The following is a 10,547-nucleotide window of genomic DNA, read 5'->3' on the forward strand; positions in this document are numbered from 1 at the left end:
CCACATTGATTATCAGGTGATGTCAATTAGCCATAAAGAGTAAATTAGCATCTAGAAGTGCATATTTGTTTAGGTAATTTACAGTTATAACCCCCTGCCCATAGAGATGGGTATAACATCCTCTATAGCCCTCTTCATACCTATGGAGACTGAGCTCAGTCTTAGACAGCACATGAGGCAAAGGTAACTCATGATTCCTGGTTGCTGAAAGTTATTATTTTCTCTTTGTGTGGTCTTTGTTAAGTATAACTTCCTGTTGGGCTCCCTGTAGAATCCTAAAGTAGTCTTTCCATAATATATTGATATGCCCTTTGTTTACAATGTGAATTGGTTAGGGGGATTTAGAATGCTTGTCTTACTGCAGAGAGGGCCCAGTTGACATTAGCTAATATACACTTACAGTGGATATAATTGTCTTGCTTTCATAATTTCTTCCAACTCCATTCTGCATCATTGAAGTGAGAGTAAAGGGAGGAGGCAGATGGTGTGTGTAATCCACTTTCTTAGGTGCCATTTTCATTTCCTCATTGCAGTCATTTGGTACTGTTAAGGCCCAGAGTCGAAGTCAGAGCAGTCAATCTGTAGCACTCCATTCCCAGAGGCTGAAGTTTGATATAGCAGAGAGTAGACTTTGGGCAGTAGCTTTGGTTCCTACCTTTCCTGAAGATGGCTGAGTCCTCTATCCTATTTGTTATGTCTAATTAGGAAAAGGATCCATTTCACTTAGAATTAATTAACTAAACTGGTTAATTCGGTGTTTTCATGTAGCATGTGAATTTTTCTATATAAACAAGAAGATGGATTTTGTTTTCTCATTGAACAAGAAGAACATGCTATCTCATGAGCTGAGTGTCTACAAATGGGAGCACTGCCTTTGAAAACAATAGTTTTAGGGCTATCAATTAGACTATTCCTTATCTTCACTGAAGCTGTGTCATTTACAAATTGAATATTAAAAAGGATGGGGAATCTATCAGGATTTCCTTGGCATGGGGAAACCTTTCCATGAGGAAGTTGCTTTTCTATTGTTGCTGGACACTTTCCATACAATAGAGAGTTTTAAACAGTTTTATAGAGCAGTGAGAGTTGAAGACATTTGTCCAGAGTCACAGAGACAGCATATGTCAGAGGTAAGACTTAAAGCAAGGTATTTCTGACGCTGAGACCATTTTGCCATACACTACAACATATTGCCTCCCAAAGATCATCAAATGATGATGCTAATGACAACAATGACTGTAAATGGCTGGAGATCACCAGTGATGCCAGGACTGCCCTCCAATGCAAAGTCAGGTAGACGTTTATTTTGTGATGCTGACTATCCCTCTCTCCATTGTATACACTAGAGAAAAGTAGGATCTCCAATCCATTGGGTCTCTTTCATATCAAAGAAGACCTTCCTCTACACACCTCTGTATACCTCAGGAGAGCTGAATGTGAGCTGCCAAACCATCAGCATGAACCATCTTCACTGTTAACAAACAGTAAATGCCACCAGGTGTTTGGGTTTTTAATCAACTATTTTAACTTGAAATCTCATGTTTCCAAATTATTAAATTATGAAAAAAGCAGGAGTTCAAAATAGTATCTAAATTTGTGTCAAGCCAAGATTTCATTTGGCTTACGTTCTTGGTAATAAAGAAAATTGGTCTTGGTTACAGTGAGCAGTGAGAGAAAGTTATTGTTGCAGCAAGCGCCCCAACATCCCCAGGGCAGCTGCCAACACAGGTTCTTAGATCTGCTCTTCTAAAGGAAAGCAAGTCAAAATGGGCTAACAATCTTGCTTTAATCAAACATATGTCTTTTACCTAATTCAGGGGGAAAAGTTCAGCAACTCAAACTTCAGAGAATACAAAAAAGTTACAAGCAGACAAAAAAATACAGAGAAACAGATCAGCAGACAGACTTCCAGCTGTCTGATAATTACATCCATACCTAGTGAGTTAGCAGAGAGGGAAGCACCAACATGTGCGTTTTCAAAGCCAGGGGACTCAGTGGCTGCCCAGACACTCCTATATATAGATGTAGATATATAGATAGAAATATATCTAGATATATTTATATCTATCTATATGCATGCATACATACATATATATATATATATATACATACACACATATCTTATATCTAGCTTTCTTCTGGCTCAGAGAATGTCACAACCCTATTGACCCATTGCCCAATCACAAAGCAACAAAGTGTGGGCATTCCTGAAAAAGAGGCCTCCTGCCACAGTCTCCATGTGACCACATTCAGCTTTTTAGGGGGCAGAGTATATTTTCAAATCAAGGAAGGTTCTCAGAGTCACTTAAGCCTATCAAAGGGCCTAGGGGCAAAGAAGATCTTCAGATTACCATTGCCATAACAGTTATTCAAGAACTGACCTTTTACCAAACAAGAAAAAGGTCATCTAATGCAATTATATTCATTGAAAAAATGAAGGGGAGTTTTCTTGAGCTTTTAGTAATCAGTTTCTTTTCCAATTCTCTAGTATGTTTGAATGAGATCAACAATTCCAAAAACAAGTCTCTGGCCCGATCTCCATTCTTCTTTTCTTTTATCTTACTTTTGTAATGACTAATGACTTTAAACAGTAGAAAGGATTTTAACCTAGATTCTTTTATTTTAAGGAAATAATTTCATTTTTTTTATTTCAACTTGCTATTGTCATATCTCCTAGGATTCACTGGTGTATGCCCAAGTTTTTCTAAGTGGAGGGAATAAAGCAATTAGCAGAGAAAGAACCAGCTGCAAGGAATGCTTGTGGTCATTTGTTACTGCTATTTATTCATCAGTAAATCTAATTGTGGACAGAAGCCCACTAGTCATGAAACATAGCTATTCTCATTAGAACATAGATACTTCCAGATGAGAGCCAGTACTTTAGAGGAACCACAAACAGCACAGGACTGCACTGAATACAGAAGATCTCTCATTAGTGTGGATGCTCACAACTCATTTTAGTTAGAATTAAGGTGGATTGGGTTTATCTCATCCCTCTGAAATCTTCTCTATTTCAAATTTAAGAAAAATTCTCATGACTTCTTCATGAAATGTCTTTGATTCACTCGATCAGTTTGTTTTCATCATGGAAGTGACAAATATCTTTTTGAGTCACTGGGGCAGTCAAAGGTCAATTTAGACTGTATCGCCACGATGAAAAGCCTCCATTCTCAATGGTGTGTTTGAAACACCTGATTTGCATTAGTTTTTAAAATTTCACCATGTCCTGTAAAACTTTGAAGAAAGATTTTGTTGTAATATAGCAGCTACAAGAGCTAATGCTATCTGAAGCCACATTAAGAGAGACCAGTTTGGTAATAGTCACATTAGCTTCTACCCTGATTGGGACACATTTGTAATTTTATGTTCTGGACATGAATTTATCTAGGAAATTGATTACGTAGACAATATGCCAAAAAGCGCAAACAGGAAAGAAAAAGAGTTTAAGATCATGCCATAATGGGATTGGACATGGATAAAAGGGATATTTAATCTAAAAAAAGATAAGGCATTGGGGAGACATGATTGCTAGTATTCAGAAACTATGAGGATTATCTGTCACATTGAAGGGAAATGAAATGTGGGCTTCTTAGCTCCTAAAGACCAAACTAGCAGCAGTGGGGGGAGCTGACAAGAGAAAGATTTAGGTTTGATGTAAAGATGTACTTCAAGTTTTCCTAAAGTGTAGTACGGTACTGTGGTAGTCAGGGAGCTCTTCATCACTGGTGGGTCTGAAGCAAAACCTTTATGACTACTTCATGTGTGATCACATAGGAGATTCTTTTGCACGTAGTGGTTAGACTAGACAGCTACTAAAGACCCTTCTAGCTCTTGAGTTTCTCTGATTCTCTGTAACGACAAGCACCCTAGCATACCCAGGATGATTACTAGGACAGGTTTTTTGGTATGCTTTACTAAAGGAAAGTGACTTTAAAGGGGTCAACAATCCTTAATTAAACATACATGTGTGTATGTGTATGCATGTATATATGTGTGTACTATACACATACATACATGCACACACATATGCAACTTCCTTTGAGCCCCAAAGCAAAACGACACCTCAGAGTGTATATATTCTTCTTCAGGGTCAAAGGATAGCACAACTTTAGTCATGCCTAACTACAAAGTAACAAAAGATGTGGGCCTTGCTGAAAAAAAAAAAAAAGCCTTCCCCTAATCAAGCCCCTCCTGTTGGGTTCTACTTGAAGAACATTAAGGGGCAAGAAATATCTTTAAATTCCCTAGGCCTATCAAGGAGCAGGGAAAACCTTCAAATTCCCTTACCATTACATTCCTTGCAGGAATTCAACTTAACGAATTGATTCTCTGACATCAATAAACTGGAAAAAATTAATGCAGGAAATTGTTTACATTAAAACAAAAGCAGAACCCAAGATTTTTTTAATACTCTTCATTTGTCTGCAATTTTTTGTGTTACCTTAGATATTTCATCACATGGTGATGCATTATGGTTGTCTTTGCTATTTTTGTGCCCAAAGCAAACCAAGATGGTGATGCCATTTATAATGTGCTGAAGAACCTGTGACAAGGATCCTTGTCATCCCTTAAGTAAATAAGTCACTAGTTGGAGAATTGCAGTATAATTGTTGCTCAGACTATTTTATTTGTCAGTCATGGAGGTTTGAAGGCCAGATTCCAAGTGGAGGAGAAGAGCCCCCGGCCTAGGAGTGCTTCATGTTGTTTGTGAGTCTAATATGGCTCACTGTCATTGAGACTTTGCTTAATTTACTTTTATTTGTCTTTTCCAGGGAAGTCTTTCAGCTTTGTCAATTTGAAGCAACTGCTGATTAATTCCTTCCTTTCCTATTTTTTGTCTCCACTTTCTTTTTCCTCCAGGATGTTTTCACACCTGAGTGCAAATTTAAGGAATCTGTCTTTGAAAACTACTATGTCATCTATTCCTCTACACTTTACCGGCAGCAGGAATCAGGAAGAGCTTGGTTTCTGGGACTCAATAAAGAAGGTCAAATTATGAAAGGAAACAGAGTGAAAAAAACCAAACCCTCATCACACTTTGTCCCTAAACCCATTGAAGGTAAGTAAACCCTCCATCTTTTTCTCTTGATCTTGCTTTTATTGTGGTTAACTGTTCATTAAAAAACAAATTTATTCTTTTTTCCAGAGATAGTAGGAGCCCCATAGGTCACCAACTCAGCTGTGGAAACCTTGCAGAAACCCTGAGTCTTAATTCTGATTCTGTGATTTTTACTTCTTTAATTGTAGACAAAGCATTTCATCCCTCAGTTTCTCTATCTGAAAAATGAAGGAGTTGGGCTAGACCTACTTCTAGCTTTAAATTAAAGAAAAAATTCTGATCCTTCAACCAGGCACCTTAGAGTTGGAATTGGTACCTCCTTTCTTCTCCCCAGTCAAAAGAAAAGATGAGAAAGTCCATTTCAGGGTCTTTGGAAGCTTCTAAAATGATCTAACTCATCACAAAATACAACAGGAAGTGGACAGGTAGTACAGAATTGGAAGTTCCTTGTAAACTTGTCCTATTGATGAATGTTGAACCTTTTAAGCTGAATTGTCTCCTTCTTCAACAACAGATGACATGAGGATCTCAACTAGTTCCCTATTCATTCCCAGAAAATAATCTTTGCATTCATTTTTAATGTTTTTCTTTTTTCATATTTTCTTGGAATGCTTTATTAACTTCTAGTTTACATCATTAATTTCTGCAAGATTTTGAGTTACAAATGTTCTCCCTGTTTCTCCCCCTACCCACCATCTCAAAATAGCAGTCCCACTGGCTATCTTCTCCAATCTGCTCTCTCCCATATCTTCTCCAATATCTCCTCCAACTTCCCAGAAGGGCATGGTGGATCTCTATGCCCCAGTGCCTGTATATCTTATTTCCCAGTTAAATGTAAAATAATATTAATAATAACACACACACACATATATATACATATATATATATATATATTAAACATTCGATTTTAAAGCTTTGAAATCCAAATTCATTCCCTTCCTCCCTTGTCACCCACCCTTATTGGGAAGATAATCAATTCAATATAGGTTGTATATGTGTAGCTATGCAAAACATTTTCTTAGTGGATATATTGTGAAAGATTGACTATATTTCCCTCCCTCCTATCCCACCTCCCACCTGTTATATTCTCTATTTTGATCCTGTCCCTTTTCAAAAGTGAGTGCTTCCAACTTCCCTTCCCCACTAGACTGCCTCCTTTCCATCATCCCCCCTCTCATCCCCTTCCCCCCTACTCTCTTGTAAGGTGAGATACCCTATTTAGTGTGTATGTCATTCCCTCCATAAGCCAAATTCAATGAGAATAATGTTGACCCATTCACTTTTGCCTTCCTGTTCTTCTCCTCCATTGTGACAATTTTCCTTTGCCTCTTCTACATGAGATAATTTACCCCATTCTGTCTCTCCCCATCTCCACTCATTATATTCCTCTCTCACCTCTTAATTTCACCTTTTAAGTATCATCCCTTTCTTATTAAATTGGTCCTGTGCCCTCTATCTATGTATATCTGTACACATATATACACACATTCACATATGTATTCACATGCCCATATACCCTCCTATATAGTCATATATATGTTTGTGTGTATATATATACATATATATGTATGCATGTTTATATGTATGTATGTGTGTGTGTGTATACATTTTTCCCTTCAACTATTCTCATACTGAGAGAATTTCCTAAGTTACAATTATTGTTTTTCCATGTACACATGTAAATAGTTCAAATTTCATAAGTTCCATATGATTTCCTTTCCTGTTTACCTTCTCATGCTTCTCTTGCTTCTTGTATCTGCATGTCAAATTTTCTATTCAACTCTGTTTTTTTTTTCATCAAGAATGCTTGAAAATCTTCTATTCCACTGAATGACCATATTTTCCCCTGAAACATGATATTCTGTTTTGCTCGGTAGGAAATTCTTATGTTTAATTCCAAGTCCTTTCACCTCCAAAATGTCTTATTTCAAGTCCTTTGATGCCTCATTGTTGGATCTGCCAGGTCCTGGGTTATCCTAATTGTATTTCCACAATATTCAAATTGTTTCTTCTTGGCTGCTTATAATATTTTCTTCTTGATCTGGGAATAACAGAACCTGGCTATAATATTCCTAGGAGTTTTCTTTTGGGGATCTTTTTCAGGAGGTGATCAGTGGATTCTTTCTACCTCTATTTTTCCCTCTGGACCTAAAACATCAGGGCACTTTTCCTTGAGAATTTCTTGAAGGATGATTTCTACATTACTTTTTTTGATTATGGCTTTCAGGTAGTCCTGAAATATTTCTTAAATTATCTTTTATTATCAATAATTTTTAAATTATCTTTCCTGGATCTATTTTCCAGGTCAGTGGTTTTCCCAATAATATATTTCACATTGTTTCTATTTTTTCATTTGTTTGGATCTGTTTAATGGTACCGTGATTTCTCATAAAATCACTGTCTTCCATCTACTCCAATCTAATTGTGATGGAATGATTCCCTTCAGTGAACTTTTGGGATTCTTTGTACATCTGGCCAGTTTGGCTTTTTAAGACTTTCTTTTTTTCATTGCCTTTTTGAGCCTCTTTTGCTATTTGAGTTAGTCTATTTTTTACAGTGTTATTTTCTTCAGTAAGGGTGTTGATTCTTATTTCATAATTTTCTTGTATCATTCTCATTTCTCTTCCCAATTTTTCCTCCACTTCTCTTATTTGGTTTTGAAAATCCTTCTTAAGGTCCTCTATGGCCTGTAAACAGCTCATATTTTTCTTGCAAGCTTTTGGTGCAGCAGTTTTGACTTTGCTGTCTTCCTCCCATTCCATGCATTGATACTTTTACTCCCCAAAATTGGAGTGTAAAGTTGGGTTACTCTGTTTGCTTTGCTTCCTTTGCCTGCTCATGTTACCACTCAATTACTTGACTTTGGGGCTTTTTGCCACAGTAGGACTCTGCTACCAGACAGGGGAGCTTTGTCCCAAATGCTGGAGTTTTCTCAGCTGCTGAAGGTATTATTTAGGTGCCCTCTCTGAAGCCTCCACACACTCTGGCAAGTTGGTTGCACACCCAAGGGCCTCCACCCTAGACTGCAATCCAGATCTAAGCAGGTTAAATAGAGAGAGATTACCCCTCAGACTCATCACTTGGTTCCCCTACAATCTGCAGTCCAGGAGCTCAAGCTGCCATCTGCAAGTGGCTGCATGGCCTCGGCACCTCAGCAACTTTTCACCCTGGGGGGAATAGCTAACCACACTCCTGAATGACTGGATCCCAAAGTCCACACTATACTGATCTCTCACTTTGAATCTCTGGGTTGATAATTCTGGAAATTACCACAGCTGCTGGTTATCTGAAGTCCCTCCAGCTTGTGGCTGGTCAGTCCCACCCTGAGGCTAAAAACTCTGGCTGGAGTGGGTCTGGGGTTGGCTCCCAGGTTACTGCACTGGCTACTTCCTGCCATCCTGCCGGACTGTCCTTAGCAGGAGGTTAGCTTCTCTGTGTCATTTTGTGGGTTCTGTATCTCCAAAGTTTGTTCAGAGTCACCATTTACATGAATATCAGAAGGTGGGAGGTGGAGCTCTGTGGAAGTCCTATTTCTACTCTGCCATCTTGACTCTGCCCCCATAAATCTTTTCATTCTTATTGAAGTAAGTGATGACTTTTAGGGAAAACCTGACAAATTCCCTAGAGATATATTCATTGTCCTTTGCATTTTTCAAGGAAGAAGTGGAGGATGGCTGGTTTTGAAGATTTATATTGTTTTCTATCTTTCTCTTTCCTTGGTCACTAAAAACTGGTTCTTGTCTATCATATTTGTGTATAAATTTCTCCAGAAGCAATACTTCCATTATTTGGCAACCTTTTTTTTTCATCACATTTGCTTTCTGTTGTGAAGTCAAATCAAATTACTGTTGTCATTAGTTATGTTCTTTCCTTGTTTTAAGCATTTCCAATTGAAACAAAGGATCATTTGATCCTGAGATTCAGAACTGGAAGGGATCTGATTGGATATCTAAGCCTCACTTAGGAAAGGATGAAATTTAGTCCATGAGTAAGAATGTGACCTACAGAAAGAATTAGAAGCCAAAGAATAGAAAGAGGATTTATTCCCAGACTCTGATTCCCCCCTGACATTATAGTCTACATTTCAACAAGAGCCATTAATATAATGTGTCAAGTTTATGGATGACACAGCAATCAAATACAGTTGCTTTGGGATAATTTTGTTCTTAAGTAATTTTCCCTGGAGCTGAATTCCCAAACCAGAGTTTCCATAATATAGCAAAATAAAGAAGGATGTATTCCAAAGTTAGGATACAAATACTGAAAGATTGATAGGAAGATGATATTAAGATAATTAGGAGAGTTGGTGGAGGCAGTATGGATAAACCTATGAAGTCTGAGACTTGAAACCTGGCTCAGATATTTAAGTAGCTGTGTGATTCTGGCAAGTCACTTAAATTCTCAGGGCCTCAGTTCAATCCCCTGTAAAATGAAGACAGTAACAGGCCAACTGTATGGAATAGCAATGAGGATAAAATGAGGTAATTTCTACAAAATGTCTCTCAAACCTACAAAGGTCTATGAAAATATAAGCTTTTATAATGATGATGAACAAAATACATTATGAATACATACATTTCCTCAATTTGGGAAGCCCCAGAGATGCCTGAGGTTACAGTGACCATATATTTTCTAAATAAGCATACCTGCCTAAATAGCGTGCCACCTGATTTTTTCTATTCAATTAAATTTGGGACATGTTGAACTTAAAAATTTTGGGGTCACTAAAGTCAAGTCAATTCTACAAGCATTTCTTATCACCTGCTTCATATCAGGTACCCAGATCAGTGGCAAACGTTCAAAGAAAGACAAGTCAAACCACACCAAAATAAAAACAAGCAAACAAATGAACAAAACTTACCTTGCCATCAAGGAGTTATGCATGATAGAGATGTCAAACAGAGGTGGTGAGGCAATGGGGGAGCAGGAATGTGGGGAAAAGTTAGGGCTGGATGTAGATCATATAAAGTCACAGAGATGACCATTGGAGTCACTGAAGGAGATGAAATGGACAGCAGAGAGAACCTGTATTCAAAGACATGATCTACAGAGATGCCCACATTTGTAGAGGAAGCCAGAAAATTTAGGGTCTCTTAATGAGACCAAATAATAAGGACAATTAAACCTGGAGTGCACACTGGGAAATTTTAAGAAATACTTTTGGATTGCTGTACATTATTAAGTTTTCTTTCCTTTATAATATTCTGTATTGTATGTAATGTATTAGGAAAAAAAAACATATTTTGAGAAAGGATCTATAGACTTCACCAGACTGCAGAAAGGATCTGTCTGCCTATCTATGTATCCATCTGTCTATCTGTTTGCCCGCCTGCCTGTCTATATGTCTACCTGCCTGTCTCTGAGAAAGAGAGAGACAGAGACAGAGAGACAGACAGAGAGAGACAGAGAAGACAAAAGGAGAGAAGAAGAAGAGTAGAGAAGAGAGGAGATAGGAGAGGAGAGGAGAGGAGAGAAGAGGAGAGTAGAG

At 37.8% G+C, this 10,547-nt stretch overlaps 1 protein-coding gene across 1 annotated transcript in view; it reads left to right on the plus strand.

The window, feature by feature from the left end:
• Nucleotides 1-10,547, plus strand: part of FGF12 (fibroblast growth factor 12) — a 179,260-nt gene that overhangs the window by 152,771 nt on the left and 15,942 nt on the right. The window contains exon 2 of the mRNA XM_069083299.1: nt 4,861-5,059. Coding sequence (XP_068939400.1) covers nt 4,861-5,059 — 199 coding nt within the window. The remainder of the gene's footprint in view (nt 1-4,860; nt 5,060-10,547) is intronic.

The sequence above is a fragment of the Petaurus breviceps genome, unplaced genomic scaffold (assembly GCF_028583685.1).
Source record: "Petaurus breviceps papuanus isolate PSGF00001 unplaced genomic scaffold, PetGlider_PUasm1.0 173, whole genome shotgun sequence".
In the NCBI taxonomy this organism is placed as follows: domain Eukaryota; kingdom Metazoa; phylum Chordata; class Mammalia; order Diprotodontia; family Petauridae; genus Petaurus; species Petaurus breviceps.